The 16,456-nt window shown below is 38.8% G+C and overlaps 1 protein-coding gene across 1 annotated transcript in view; it reads left to right on the top strand.

The window, feature by feature from the left end:
• The window catches only part of ECPAS (Ecm29 proteasome adaptor and scaffold), a 2,158,898-nt gene that overhangs the window by 2,020,643 nt on the left and 121,799 nt on the right, over positions 1 to 16,456 (top strand). The window contains exon 46 of the mRNA XM_044061033.1: positions 2,534 to 2,639. Within this exon, the coding sequence (XP_043916968.1) occupies positions 2,534 to 2,639 (106 nt within the window). The remainder of the gene's footprint in view (positions 1 to 2,533; positions 2,640 to 16,456) is intronic.

Here is a 16,456-nt window from a genome sequence, read left to right as displayed (position 1 = left end):
ACAGCTCAGTCTTCAATACTTAACTGAGATGCTTCAAAAGGGCCTTTCCTTTTCTTCCATCAAAATTCATGCCTCCGCCATCTCAGCTCATTATAATACAGAGCCACCCCTCTTCTCTCATCCACTGCTGAAGCAATTCCTCAGAGGGACCAGAAACTTAAGACCACCCAGGAGAGCCCCTACTCCAGCGTGGGACCTTAACTTTGTATTAGAAAAGCTCACTCTACCTCCCTTTGAGCCATCTGCAAATGCAGAGTTGAAATTCCTTTAATGGAAAACAGCCTTCCTCCTACCCATCACTTCAGCAAGAAGGGTGTCTGAATTACAGGCCCTCATGGCAGTGGAGCCTTTCATCATCTTTCATGCAGACAGGGTGTCCCTCAGGAACAATCCCTCCTTTATGCCCAAGGTGGTATCCAGTGTGGCCCTTAATCAGTCCATTCATTTGCCAACCTTCTTTTCTTATCCACAGAACAAAGGGGAATGAATACTACACTCCTTGGACGTGCACAGACAACTTAGATTTTACTTGGACAGGACTAAGCCTCTCAGGAAATCTGAACAGCTGCTGGTTACATTTGCTGCAGGGGCAGAGGGAAGGCCATTTCAAAGCAAACCATTTCTAAGTGGATAGGCCATTGCATTCATTTCTGCTATAAGCATCATGGAAAACCTACCCCACAGGGGATAAGACCACATTCAACCAGGGCTGCATCTACCTCTACAGTCTTTCTCAAAGGTGTCCATACCAGGTACATCCAAGAAGCTGCTACCTGGAGTTCGGTACATACCTTCTCCAAGCATTACCACTTGACAATTTTTTCTAAAACCAGAGCTGGCGCCGCCACTGCAGTCTTGCAGGCCCTTATAGCTGGTCCTAATGCTATCTAACTGCCTCCTCCCTTCCTTAACTTTGGGAATCTACCCAAATGTAATGACTGCAGCAGTGAAACACGAAGAACATAGTACAGTTGTGTACACTTACCATAAATGTAAATGTTTGAGTGTATTCACTGTTGCAGTCCTGGTTACCCTCCCTCCAGCCCCCTGACTTCTGTTGACTATACCCTTGCTTGCTATGCTTAAAGCTTTCTGGTGTATTTGTTTTTTGTTGGAGGTGTAACCTTGTATATAATTGCTTCCCATTATGGGGGCACCTGACATCTCGGGCAAGAAAGACTGATGTAATGGCGTCAGCTGCATGCTTTATAACCTTGACTACCTGATGTCATGGAAGATGAGACAGCAACCGACGCAGGACCCAAGACTTTGATTATCAAGCCGACTGAGGGTTACCTGCAAGCAGATAACCCAAATGTAATGACTGCAACAGTGAATACACTCGAACATCTACATTTATGGCAAGTGTACACAACTGTACTTTCTGAGGATTGTATGTGAGGATGTCCTTCTATGGTTGACATTCAACAAGCCATATGTGCAACGTCCCACGTACTTGCAGTAGCTGAAAGCTGTTGTATGCTGGCCAGACATCAGGTCGCTTGGAGCGGAGTGTACCCATATGTAAAGAATACTGCAACACAGAAAAGGACATCTAAGGTTATGGTAAGATTTTACACGACTAGTTTATGTCATTCTATTCGAATGTTGCAATATTCTTTACATATGCATACATATCTTTATATATTATGTAAAAGATTTATATTTAGTCTTTCCTAGTTTTACAGATGTATAAATACTGACATGAGTCCTAGTTTTTTAGATTCAAGGCTACATTGGTTCAATCAAGTCTTGAGGCTTTTGAACATTTGAACTATTTATGATTCATGTTTTATAGTCTTATTTACCCCAAATTCATAACACAGCCTGTTCATTATGTCCCACCTGAATGTAAACTGCTATTTTCAAAGTACTCCCGACATTTTCTTTAAACCTTGAAGTGAATTTGTTGGTGTGCACTTAACTGCATTTGAGCAAAATTTAAAAACTCTTCAAAACATGGAGTCATAAAGATCTTTACTGAAATATTGCTGTTAAAGTTTAGTAAATGTATAACACCACCGTGAATGTTGTAAGATCTCTCTTAGAAGCGCAGTTATTTTTGATGTTTATGATGTGCAGTTTTGTTTATAATTTTACGAATGGAAAACTTATGGACATTAAGGTTGCACTTGTCATTTGATGCAGAACAAAAAAGACATCTGACAAGGTGATTCATTCTCTCTGCAGTGATACTGTGATGCTCAAACTTCAACACCAAGGAGTTCACAGGAGAAGACTGATTATGTTGTCATTTATTCAGTGATGCTTATCAAGTTTGTCCACACCTTTGCTATTTTGATGAACACTTGGGCATTTGAGCTATTGAATGTTTTAGCTTAACTCCAAGAGCTTTTATCCAGCCTTGTGGAACTTGTACTAATTTTTGAAAATGCAGATTAATACCCTTGATAACATTTGCTCTAGAACTACTTGAAAAACTAATGCAACTCAGCAGCTCAGCACAGAGTATAAAATATTTAAAACAAAAATATATTTTAAGCTGTTTTTTATTTTTCTACTTTATTTTCAGGTGTTTATAGAATGGAGGTGTGCCACTTAATGTGTGAAAGATTAAAACTTAGTACTTGGAAGGTTCAGCTAGGAGTACTAAAATGTATGAATGCTTATTTTGAGGGGTAAGTTGCATGCATTTCTTTTCTTATTTTAGCAGTCCACTTTTTTTGCAGTTAATTGCCTTTACTAATCCATAAACCATGCTTACTGATATAGAACCATGTTTAGATGTTATAAAATTGTAATGATTTGGAATGTGGAAGAGCCTCTTACAGATGTTGTGCTGTGTACCTCTTTATTTATTGTTTGATTTTGGTGACTGTCTTTCATGTTACTCTATGTCCCAAGTAATGTCTGGATACTGTAAGAAAGACAATACTACCAGCACTCAGAACTTACCCCTTACCCCTCATCTCAGCCTTGCATAGAATTAAAGGACAACTTCACCCAGAAACTAAAAATAAAAGTTTTTTCATCATAGAGTATGGTTGTGTAAGGCACTTACCATAACAGTAGATCTTTGGGATGTAGTCACTGTAACAGAACATTCTGTCATATGGGTTTACACTCATTCTGTTTTCCTGTGAAATAGTTCTGGCACATTCCTTCAAGGACAAGTGCATGTCTGGTGCTTCAGAGGGTACTGACACAGACATTGTGATAGTCCTTTATAAGTGCTTCATTGTTCTCCATCTCTCTCCCTCACTCCAATTATTTCAGCTATGGTAATTTGTGCTTGTGATAGGCATAATGCTGATAGTAGTACTATTAGTAAAAAGTCCCAACTGAGAAATGTCTTCCATCTTATTACAGTAAGTATGTACAGTTTCCAAGATGAGGAGAGTGTAAGGGAAGTTGTACTGTTAAGAGGCGTCTCCATGAAGATGTACCATTCGGTGAAGTGCCCTGACCCTGAGCTTTCTTTTTCAGGGAGGGCAACTATAACAATAAATCATAATATTTTGGTTACCACCTTTGTGTTGAATAATTACTGGGTGGATCCTGTAGAGCACAGCTGTGACAAAACTTGCCCTGCCTCTGCATTGTGCATACAACTTGTAGTTTTCGGTAAAAGTGTGGACATAGTTCATGCAGAAGCTTCCAAAATATCTTTTGCAGGAACATTTCTAAAATAATCTGCTGAAGCTGTTGCTGCCTGTTATAATATGCTTTAATAGGCTTATTGATCTGTGAGGATCTTATGAAGCCTAACCTTGCATTTCCATGATAGTTTGTAGCCTTTATATTTTGCATACAAGTAACCCTTTGATGGGCCAGACAAGGGTATATTGGGACATTTGAATGTTTCATCTATCCATGAGAGACTGGGGCGCTAAACTGGAGATGAAATTGTGGTTATCCATCCATTCATCCAAATTGTATTTGAATAGAGTAAGAGATACACTTTGCATTATGTGAGTGAAAGACGTTTCAGTAGAATCAGTATTCTCTGTTACGCATGACTGTCCCTCTGACATGTTCTTTTTAGTTTGCTAAAGACGTTGAGATCCCTTGAGCAGGTGTTTATGATACCACTGGACTTGCAAATGCATATGGGTCTGACAGGACAGCATCTGTTGAAACTCTAAATGCAAGGTAGAGGGCATCTCAGTAGCCTGTATGATGCATAGAAGAGGGCAAAACTTTGAGATGGCCTGCATGTTTTTTTTTATAATTTGGGCCCTTTTTATTATAATGAGAGTGCTGTAGTCATTCCAGTTTTGACAAATGTTTGGGCAGGTACTTACTGAAAGGGGCATTATACATAATAATCAGCCTAATTAGTACAGAGTACAGTAGAATAATTGCATCCCTGGATCTGGATGCAGTACATTTAGATGCAACCTGTGCAGTGAATAAGGACTTCTTACAACAGTGGATATGTGGTGATCAAAGGACAGTTTATTGTCAGCATTGGTTCCCAGATCCCTAACTAAAGGATCACTTTTCAGGGGTGCGTTGTCAATGTGATAGTTATCGGGGGGGGCTGTCATGCTTGTTGAAGGATATGATTATTCACTTCGTATTTATTTTTTTCAGTCCATGGTTTTAGCACCAGCTATTTGTTTACTAGAGGATCTTAGTGTCCACTAGGGAGATGAAGACTGTGCCAAGTTTGTAGTCATCTGCAAATTTGTTCAGCCAGAAGCCCTTAACATTAGCTTTGACCTCCAAGAAATAAATGCTAAAGAGAAGTGGCCCAAGGACTGAACTCTGGGGTGCACTGCTAGTGAGAAGATTTTTGGAGGTGGTGTAGCCACACACCCTAGCTTCCTGAGTTCTGTTTGTGTTCCAATTGTTAGTTACATAGGGTTGTCATAGTAAAAAGGCAGTTCAGTGGACTAGCCAATTGGTGATTGTTACTGGTTGCAGATGCTTACTGGATGAAACGACCAGTACGATTTAGCAGTTCTAGCCCTTAGTACTCACAAGGTGTAATTATGGTCTGCTGGAGCAAGAATCCTGCTGTTGAGAAAAGGGTGGATTGTGAGACATTATAATGAGCTGTTAAGTTCTTATCGAGCCAATGATGTTTCAGTACTATTGCGTTTGTAAGGAATGTAGAGTTTGGTCTTCCAAGATGTTATTTACTGTTTGTGTTGGATAACAGAAAATTGTGAACCTGTTAAGTGTTGTAAAGCCTGTCAAGCCAATTAGTTAACCTTTAGCCACTACAGATGGATAGTGTGAGCATTTCCTGCTCTTTTGCTGAGTTTTTGTGTATAGTTTTTAGACAGTGCTAAACTCTTACTGTTTCTTAACATGTTATGTTTGTGTATTTTTATTTTGTCTTCATAAGAAGTCTAATTCTGTTAAAAATGCAAAACTAAAGGGTGCAAAACTGACCACTAGGCTAAAATCAAATAATCAGCAGCAACAAGACAAGGTTTTGGGGAAGAGAGGGAAGATAATACAAAGATGGAAGGTAATAGTTTACCTGAATAAAAACCATTTTGAGTATGAATAACAACAGGAAAGAGATTTGTAGGTTCCTAACATGGAACATTAATGGGCTGGTGGATACCCAGAAAAAGAGGAAAAATTTCCAGTATGTAAGTTCTAATAAGGCTACATTTGTCTGTTACAGGAAAAGCATTTATATTCTGTGGAGCACTCAGATTTAATCAAAGGGAAATGGAGGACGGGGAGTATCTTCCTCAGCCCTGAAAGGTAAACAAGGAGACACAGCCAAACAAATTAGTAAAAATTTACAAGAAAATCCTAGCCTAGCTAGAGTTTTCACCGTGTGATTCCTTAAAACCTCTTGTAAAAGAGGATAATGGGATATATGCAAATGAGCCCTTAAGGACATCAGGTGTTTCAGCTATATGGCAGTTTTGCATGCCAATTTTATTGTCCTGAATTTGTCCATTAACAGACTTAAAAAGAAAAGAAGTCATGGGCATTAAGAACTGCCATATAGCTGGAACACCTGATGTCCTTAAGGGGTCATCTGCATATATCCCATTATCCTCTTTTATAAGAGGTTTTAAGGAATCAGCCCTGAAGGGTCGCAAACTGGGGATAGCACTTTGACAATTGAGTGTGGCTAGCCAATTGATGGATGACGATGACGGTTTGTTTTGTAGCAATTATTGGATTTGTTGGAGGTCATAGGATTACAGTGTGCTCAATCTACATACCTCCAGGATTTTTGGAACTTAGGGAAATGTGGATAAACTTCTACATTTTGCTGAAGGCATACTAATATGTGCTGGGAACAGGAATATTATAACATGCATGAGAGATGCTATCAAAGGCCCTTGAAAGCTAGGAATTATGAGACTAGATAGATCAGTGGAGCAATACATGAAGGGCGTAAAGCTTGCTGATGCTGACAACTACAGTGGCTCTCCCCCAGCCTTTACCTTTAAATCTGGCAAACATGAGACATGGGCCAGATTAGATGGGGCTTATGTCTCAAAAGAACATTTTGACTTAATAGCTAGTGTGAAGGTTCTTCCTCTCTACTACTTATGCCATGCACCAGTGGTGATAGAATTAAGGGGCACCCATGCTATCAAATTGGATAAGCATTGGAGATTTCATATATATTATATTATGTTATAGGCAAGGGAAACCCTTTTGGAATGGATAGATGAATTATTTAGGGAATAACTTGAAAAATTTAAGGAGGCTGTAGAGTTTGTGTGTGTTAAATGGGAACAGATGAAATTTAAACTAAGAGGAGAAATAATGATGACTCAGCATAATTGAAGTCAACATAAAACCATATTGGATAGAAAGATGGAAGAGTTGCAGGTTCTAGGAGAGAGACGTATGTTAGGTATGCTAGAAAATTTAGAAGAACTAGAAGACAAAAAATGTAATTTCAAATCTTTTGGATAAAAAGTGATAGTTATATTCTGCAGACTTGAGAGAACCATATGTTGATATCTGGGAGGTCCTTAAAATACTGTTTTCTCCCAGATATCAGAATTTCTTGGCTATCTGGTTAGTTAAGGTAACAGAAAGCAAAACAGGCAGTTGTGGCATTAAGGTCAAGTGTAGGAAATGAAGAAAGAATAGAACCAAGTGGTATCCTGGAGGAATTTGCATTTTTAAGACACTATATCAGTCAAAGGTGGAAGGAAAGGGGAGGGGAGACATTATATTAAGGTATTTAAGTGAGCTAAATCTGCCAAAGCTTACCCAGGGAGCAGGAGATAGAATTAGTTGCACTGTTATGGAGGTTCAGGGAATAATAAATAGAATGAGATGAGGGAAAACACCAAGAGCAGATGGTCTTTCTGTTGAATTTGAGGGAAAGAGGTGGTTTTGAGCTGTGTGGGGTCTTAGCCACCTTACTCAATAAGATCCTGGACTCTGATCTTCCCCCAGAACCCAGGAAGCAGGCAGTAATGGTGATGGTGTATAAAGGGAAAGATAAAAGACTTAGACTCCCTATATAGACCCATTTCAATCGTAAACCATGGTTATAAAATCTTTATGGCCTTATTAGGCGATAGACTAGGAGATGTCATAACATCTTTGATAAATTTGGATCAAACAGGTTTCATTAAGGATAGACAAACATTTGACAGTATTATGCAGCAGTGTTGATAATACTGCATGCAGAACTTACATAGTACAAGGTTATACTGCTTAGCTTGGATATAGAGAAAGCATTTGATAGGGTGGAATGGGTATTTTTAAAAGACATTGTCCTGGCATTTGGTTTGGGAAATAAATTTGTCGTTAAAGTGTAGAAGCTGTACAAAACATCTACAGCCAGAATTAAAACTCGGGCTGGACTATCTCAACCATTCAAAATCATGAGGGGGCACGAGGCAAGGATGCCTAGTGTCTCCATTGTTGCTCATACTATACTTAAAACCATTGGCAGAGAAATTGCAAATGCCCAGTGTGAGAATGAATGTGATAGGGGTAGTGAAGCACAAAATAACAGCTTATGCAGATGATGTATTATTATACCTAGGAGAGCCACAAGAGGATATGGAGTGGTGGTTTCATATTCTTAGAAGAATACAGGGTTCATTCAGGGTATAAGGTTGGGAAATGTACAACACTGAGAAAACTAAGGCAATAAGTGACATTCTGAATCCTGAGCTTGTAGAAAAGTATCTTGACCTACGGAAAAGTAATAAATTACCTGGGCATATATGGATCACACCAAGAGGAATGGAGTTTGGGGACATATATTGTATGTATGTGGATAGAATGAAAAAGAGGTTAGACAATGGAAAATGCTTCGCCTGGATTTTGACCAAAACAAATTCAAGCAATAAATATGTTTTTCCTGCCTCTATGACACTACTACTGTCAAGTGTTCCTCTGGTCAGTTGGGAAGGGACGAGTGGTTGGAATAAAAAAAATATGTTGAATGATTTCCTGTGGGAGGGGGAAAAGGGCAAAAGTTTAATGGGATAGACTGATATTGGCTAAAGACTGGGGTGGCTTGGGGCTTCCTAGCCCCAATCACATGTCTGGCAGCAGCACAAATGACAATATTTCTATTGATGTTACAATAAGATTATAAATCTAAATGGAAGGAAGCGGCACTGGTAATGCTACAGCTGAATGAAGCTGAGGCAGAAGTAGATATATGGGATAAAACAGTGGTACCAAAGGTTGAACAAAATATGTCCAAAGACATATTTCAGACTATACAAGACTCTGTGAAACAAGATATATTGTTGCCAAGGAAGACTTTCATCCGGCCAATCAGAATACATATTGAGGGTCTTATTGACTGAGGGGCAGGACATAATTGGAAAATTATATCAATCACTGTCAGATTTTGGCACCAGATTAAACAGAATGGGGAGTAGATAGGATGGGACGCAGACACAGGGGAATGCAACTTAAGGAGAGTATTAAGGTTGGAGTTTGAAGAATTGATAAGACTTGCTGAAAAGGAGATGATCTATCCAGGAGGGAGAGTAGAAAAAACAGGACTAACAGAGTTATAAATAGATAGTAGACAAGCCATAAAGAAGAGAACCAGAAAATTGCTCAGCCTGATTTAATGTAATCTGTTGCACATAAATGAAGTGGTAAGTAAATTTGAAAGCAACCTGGGAAAAAGAGTTAGAAGTCTCTTAATAGATTACTGGAAAATGATTTGTTCTCCATCAAGGTACACCATGAAGACCAGGAGATTAAAACTTCTTCAATGGAAATGTTCCCACAAATGTTTTTATACCTCTACTAAAATGTTTCATATAGTTCTGGATACTATGGATAACTGCTGAAGGTGTCATGGGCAGTGAAGTGGGACCTGGAGCCATATATATGTGGATTGTATCATTTTGGGGCAATTTAAACAACACTTACAATCTCTTGTTTGGAAAACCATTATGGAAGAGTTTAATTTTACTAAAGAGATGTTTCTGTTAGCAGCGACTAATGAATGGGAAATGATACCAGGACAGGTCAGCATCCTATTTGTACTAACTTTAATAGCAAAAAAGGCTATAACCAGGAAGTGGAACCCCCCAAGAAATAAGATAGGTGGTTGCTATGGTAAATAATCTCCAGAAAGATGAAGAAAGGTGGTTAAAAGGTAAGCCACCAAGAGGACATCTAGGGAAGTGGCAAAGTTAGATTTTAAGAAATGTGACAGAAATTTGGGTACACAGCTGAAGATTAAAGTATATTAGTGAGAATTATAAAAGTGATTTAAGTTATAAGAACATGTTAACATTTAGAAAGTACTACAGGAGGATACACAATTGTGATGAGATTTTGGGTAAAAGGCATAAAGCTAAACTGCAAAAATATGCCATGTTTTTAGACTCGTGTCCTTATTTTCAGTGTTGTATCCTTTAAGTCTACCAAAGGAAATTAAAACATTGTGTTAAAAGTAACTATTTTTATGCCTTTATCTGTTAAAAGCTTATGACTGAATTGCTTGGAATGGTTGCACATGATTTTCATGATGGCGATAAACTTGTTTAAAAAAAACTATGTAAGGTATCAAATGTTTATGAGACTATATTTCTGATATAATTCTTCCTCATGTTACTGTAGCCAAGAGAAGTGATTCCTTAGTGAGGTACTTCATGTGCGATGTGTCATCTTTTAAGAGAATGATAACACATAGATGCATTAGCTGATCTGTAGTGAAAAGGCTGACAAGCAAGCTAAAAAGGCAATTTACATGTACCTTGATAGAGGAACATTCCAAGATGGATTCAAGTGGGTGATTTAAGTAGTACAGTATTTAGGACTTGACCAGTTGAAGGGTTCCTGATACCTTGGTTACAGTTCCCAACACAAATATTTTCCAGTTTTGTACCTTGTGCTAGGTTTTTTCACCTTCTTGGCCTTGTTTAGGATGTTTATTATTTGAATGGAAAAGGAGACACTGTTATGAATTAGAATCTTATCCTCCAGGCTGAAAGATTTGGAACCCTGCGTTTGGGATTTAGTTCTTTTCCTTGCTGCTGGATCATTAAGGACCTGCTTAGAGACAAGGACCAAGAAGGAAGGGTGGCCAGTTCTATCAGCAGAAAGAAACATGGTTATTTTGGTCAGGAGGGAGCCTTGTGGCTGTTGATATCTTGTTTTGTTCTGAGTAGTACCCGCTGGATCAGTGGAAAAGGAACACACACAGAAAGTCAACAAAAATGAAAACGCATCTATTTTCCAGACAGGATGCTGAAGTAGTAGTAGGAAGCTGAAGGTTTGTTGAGATTAGAAGAAATAAAACACCACCTCTGCCACACCCATCTGTGCAACATCCTGAAAGGTCTATGGATGTAGTTTCCATATATGTGCCAGTATTATTTGCTTCTGATGCAGTCTGCAAATCAGTTTTGAAACCCATGAATGTGCACTGCTGAAAGATGCCCCATGTATTGCTGTACCGCATTATAATTTTAATGTTTGTACTGACCTGACAGTACCAGATTTGAAGGGTCTTTCTGCAGAATCCCCCTGCCCCATGTATTGCTGTACCGCATTATAATTTTAATGTTTGTACTGACCTGGCAGTGCCAGATTTGAAGGGTCTTTCTGCAGAATCCCCCTGCCCCTTGTATTGCTGTACCGCATTATAGTTTTAATGTTTGTACTGACCTGCAAGTAAGCAGCAATAGAGCTGCTCTGGGAGGGCTACTGTGACCTCAAACTACTATAATGTCTTTCAGGTTAATATGTAGTGACCTTTCTTTTTCAGACCAGTTGTCTTTTACGGCCTTACTGTTAAAGTGGATTTCCTTACGAAAGTCCATAGTCTTTCATCAGCGGTTGTGTTACTTGAGGTAATGAAAGGGCATTCCTCTGGATGGTTTGCGAGTGTCTGTCCACCAAAATATTTTTTCTTAGAAAAATTAAGTTGAATCAGAGCATTTGAGGAGTCTTAGATTTTGTTCCAAACATTCTTTGGCTCTTGTGGTATTCTTATGTGGAGTTTAGGGGGGGGTCTTGAATAACAAAGGATCCCATGAACCTTAGGGCTTATAAGTGTATTGTCACACTTCCCGTAGCAACTGTAAATAACCAGCCATTAGTGGTGGGAGTAATCTCTTTGCCATGTCGAATTTTATGATGTTTGACACACAAGCTGTTATTTTTGCAATTAATTTTGTTGTGAAGCACCACCCCTTGAATATTTTCTTGAAGCTGAAAGTTCCTCACTTAAACATCATGACAGATTAAACCCACAGTACCTCACTACCTGAAATAATGTATAAGCTACTGTTTTTTTTCTGCTAAATGCGGCAACATGGGAATCTTGTATTCTATTAAGACAATTTGTCAACTGTCTCTCACTTGTGCAACACACTACATTAAAAATGAATATATTTGATGATCTCGTAGTTAAACCACTGGTACCTTTCAACTTTCACTCAAGCTTCAATGGTGGATTCCTCGACTTTCTCTCAACCCGGGGCTTCCTTTTCAAGCGCCAGTCTCCACTCAGGAGCTCTTCAGAAATGCCTCAGACAGTGGTTGGGTGCCTCATTAGGCCCCTAAAGATTCAGGGTCTTTGATCTTCTCATCAGAGGTCAGACTCCAACATAAAGGAGATCAAGGCTCTACTTCTGGTACTGCAAGCCTTTTATCCCCTTTTTCATCCTAGGCCCCTCAAAGTTTTCACAGACAGTACCACAGTGATGTGGTATGTCAACAAGCAGGGGGGCACAAAGTCCTATCTTCTTTGCAGACTAGCTTTTCAGTTTGGGAACTTGCTTTCCAGTATCAAGTGACTGTTCTGGCAGTTTACATTCCCTCAGACCACAGTCTAGTGGCAGACTCCCTGAGCAGGTCCAGCACACAGTCACATGAATGGATGCTTCACAGAGATGTGTTTCTGGACATTGTCCACTGGTGTGGTATTCCTCGGGTAGATCTTTTTGCCTCCCTTCTGAGCAGACAACTTGCTCTGTTCTATTTGAGTCCCCACTTCCTCTGTCTTTTCCTTGGAAGATCAGGCAAGGCTTTCCCAACATCTTGCTGTTTCCCAACATCTTGCTGGTGACTCCCTTTGGCCCAGATAGCACTTACTCACTTGGCCAGGGGCAATCATCACAAGTTACTTCACCAGGTGGATCTTCTCACACAAGACAAGAGATCTCTTATCCATCCTCACTTATCCGCTCTTCAGCTAACACTATTGGAGATAGGGTTTTGATCCCTTTTAGGCACTTATTTCCTGGGGATCTATATTAAATAATCGAATCAACGAAAGTGTGTGAATGCTCCTTTGTCGACACTTAAAACCCCAAACCACAGAACAACGATTTTTTTCCCAGGAAAAAAAATTGCTGGGCCGTTCTCAGGATATTGCTGTTTCCTCAACTGTTGTGTGATTTTGGAGTTGGTATATTTAAGTAGTGGATTGTGGGCGGTGGGGGGCAAAGAAGCCACCCACTTTATTTTGTCTTTCTAATTTTTTTTTTTGGAACAGCGATTTTTTTTTTTTTTTTCCCTGGGGAAAAAAATTGCTGTTCCGTAACTTCGCTGTTTTTTGGTTTCGAGCTTTACATGTCGACGGAAGAGCATTTGCTCTTTCGTCGTTTCAGTTATTTAGTATAGACCCATTTCCTGGAGATGTTTTTCTGGTTCGGCAGGAGACCAGGAATACTGCTACCAGGAAGTTATATATGTGCAAATGGAAACGATTTTCTGTTTGGTGCCTCTCATGCCATCAGGATTCTCTGTCAATAGAAGTTGAAGTTATGGAGTGCCTACGAAGTGAAGGATTTGGTTTAGAAGGTCTAACACAGGTTACATCACAGCATAATGGAACGAGTTCCCAGAGTAATGAGAAACAGGAAGGTCGGGAGACATCTGAAGAAGAAATATGGACATGAGAAAGAAAATGATATTTAATATGGTGTAATATATATGCAAAGGCGAAAGCAAAATTAATCAATATAAAAAGAACAACACCAAAGATATTTGAGGAGAACTACAGGCAAAGGAATCCGGACATGAAAATCTTTACAGTACAAAAAAAATAAGACAGAGGAAAATAGAAAAGGATTAGTAATGGAGAAGTTAAAGAAATCGAAACTGAGGTTGTGGGTGCTTGCGAAGTGAAGGATTTAGTGTAGAAAGTCTAATTCAGAAAGCACCACAGCAGGATAGAGCAATGGACATCTAAATTAAGAGGAAACCAGTGGAACGGGAAGCAATTGGTCATGTGCCATTTGAAGATATTTTGTAGCCTTCCACAGGAAACCAGTGTAAACTTTCACTTGAAGCTGGACAGCAAGGGAAGGATCAGGAAATTGTGGAAACTCTGACACAGTCAGTGTTGACGAGTGATAGGCCAGTGAGTTCCCATATGACAAAGCAATGGATGGCACAGGATGAAATTGAAGAGAATGTGCCACAGGAAGATGCTGTAGAACTTTCTATAGAATGCCCACAGGAAATGGAAAACAAAAATGTGCTCTCAGTTTAGAAGAAAATGAGCTAAGAGAAGAGTTGCTTGATTTAATAGAGATAGGCATATTAAGATCAATCAAAGAAATAGACTGCAGAAGGTCAATAAAACCCCAAAAGTCAGACGTTTGATGAAAGAAATGAACAGAGAAATTACGACTGTCCATAGAGATCTATGTGATATAACAGAAGTAAATAGGGTATATTATTGTGCAGCTAAATTAATAACTGATAAAGTTGTACCACAAGAACACACGGTAATGAGGGAAAGGAAGGGGAGAAATCGAATACCATCATGGGAAGTACTGAACAGAGAAAACTGTAAAGTAATTAAGACAAGAAGTGTCACTGTTAGAAGAGTATAGAGGAGGGAACAGATCAACAAAAATACTTAGATGTGATAAAAGCATGTGCAGCATTAGAACAGATCAGAATCTGTCATGCACTATCGCAAATAAACTAAAAATAGCACAGGCAGAAAAACTTAGAGGATATCCAGATAAATATAAAGGAAAAGTACAAAATAAGCAAATTATTGATGACCCAAAAAAACTTTTATAGAGATTTGGGAAACAAGGTAAAAGGAATTGAAAGACCACCAAAAAGAGAGGAAATACATACCTTTTGGAGAAGTATTTATGAAGATCCTGTGGAACACAACAAAGATGCTAAATGGGTAGAAGAAGTAAAACAGAATAAGAAGTTTAAAGGCACAGGATATGAAATGGGATGAAGTAACAGCCAGAGAGATTGAAACAAAGTTAAGAAAAGCCTCTAACTGGAAAACCCCAGGCCTAGATGCAGTATCTAACTTCTGGTTAAAAGTATTAACATCTTTGCACGAAGATTTAGCCATGAGTAAGGACTATTTATATGCGCAGCCCAGACAGACACCAGCCTGGCTAACAACAGGAAAAACAATGCTCCTACTTAAGAGTGAACCTGCAAGCTACCCTAAAAATTATAGACCAATAAGTTGCCTTCTGAAAACTTGTAAACTATACAGTGGAATTGATGGCGACAGAGCTTATAGTCATTTAGAAGAAAACTCAATTATGGCAATAGAACAAAAGGGCAATAAAAGAAAGTCATATGGAACAAAGGATAGTTTGTTGTTAGTCATTTATTTATTTAGTTACATTTGTTTACCGGGAAATTCCGACTGGACGCAGGTCCTTTTTCAGCGGATGCCCGGGGAGAAAAGCTCCACATTATGTACATGATAAATAGAGATACAAAGTTGCAGCAATAGTAAAAACATTACATGTTGTTGGCTTTAATACAATAACAAGATATTGATTATCAACAGTATATACAGTAGATGTTGCAAGTTAAGATAGTTTGTCGTTTATAATATTAGTAACAAAGTTGTCAGACAAGATTTTAATGTATGTAAAGACAACTGGCTAATTCTGACTGTGGTTAGTAGTGGTGGTAGTATAGTTGGGTTAAGAGTCTAGGTGGGGAGGTAAGGGTGAGGGTGTTAGTCTGAATTAGAACAAGGACAAAGCCAGTGCAAATTTAAGTGGAATTTGAGCGCAGTCTTAAAAAGGCTGCTGGAAGGTAGAGTAGTTATAGAGGGTGGAAGGATTGTTCCAAAGTTTAGGTATGGTACATGAAAATATGGCTTCTTTTGCTGAGTTTTTGGGTTTGATAACAGTGAGTTGATTTTTGTTGCTTGATCTTAGAGGCCTAGTGGAGTGATAGGGTTGGTGAAGGGTTTGAAGGGAAGGGATGTTATGGGGGTGGTTTAATAAGTTTATGAGCGAGGGTGAGTTGATAGGGTTAGAATCTAAGTATGGTGTGCATTAACTACAAAAAAATCACTTGATAGTAAAAGAGTGCTTAAAAAGGTATAAGATACACCCTATGCTGATCAACTACATTACAGTCACTATGAAACAGTGGCAGACCACTTTGTAATTAAACCGTGATAAAGGGCAAATTATTATCCCAGGAATAAAAATTCAAAGGGGGATATTCCTGGGTGACTCTCTGTCACCGCTGCTATTCTGTCTTGCCCTTAAGTTAAACCCATTAAGCTGTCTACTTAACAGCTTAAGCCATGGCTATAACCTGGCTCCTAGAAAACAACAAAGTTTAAAGACTTTTCATCTTTTCTTTCTCAATTATTTAAAACTGTATAACTTATCAGATGAGGAACTGAAAGCACAACTGCAAGTTGTCAAAACATTTTCAGAATATATGAGAATGTCATTTGGTCTTGATAAATGTGAAAAAGCAACCTATAAAGCAAGAAAACTGCAGCACCAAGATCTGATGTTGTCAATCTTCATCTGTTCTTGACCCTTGGGTACTCTGTTCAGATCCTTGGAACTAGTTCGGCCATTATACAACTCGTACCAGGCAAAAATCTCTCGAGCTACCAATCTACCCACAATACCCCTCTGTATATTACTTTAGATCTCGTTTGCCGCTCTTGTAACAAGATGCGTCAGCTTTTCCTTCTCTCGCTGCTAAGTAAATTTTATAGAATTTATTAGCTAACTTATAATTTCCTGCCCATCTCGTAATTCCTTTGACTTTTCTCTCTACCCACACTTTTATGAGTGAGTTT

Source organism: Protopterus annectens, chromosome 2.part0, assembly GCF_019279795.1.
Source record: "Protopterus annectens isolate FY-2018-M chromosome 2.part0, PAN1.0, whole genome shotgun sequence".
Taxonomy (NCBI): domain Eukaryota; kingdom Metazoa; phylum Chordata; order Ceratodontiformes; family Protopteridae; genus Protopterus; species Protopterus annectens.
The sequence above is the reverse complement of the archived record's forward strand: the minus strand, read 5'-3'. Positions and strand labels throughout refer to the sequence as shown.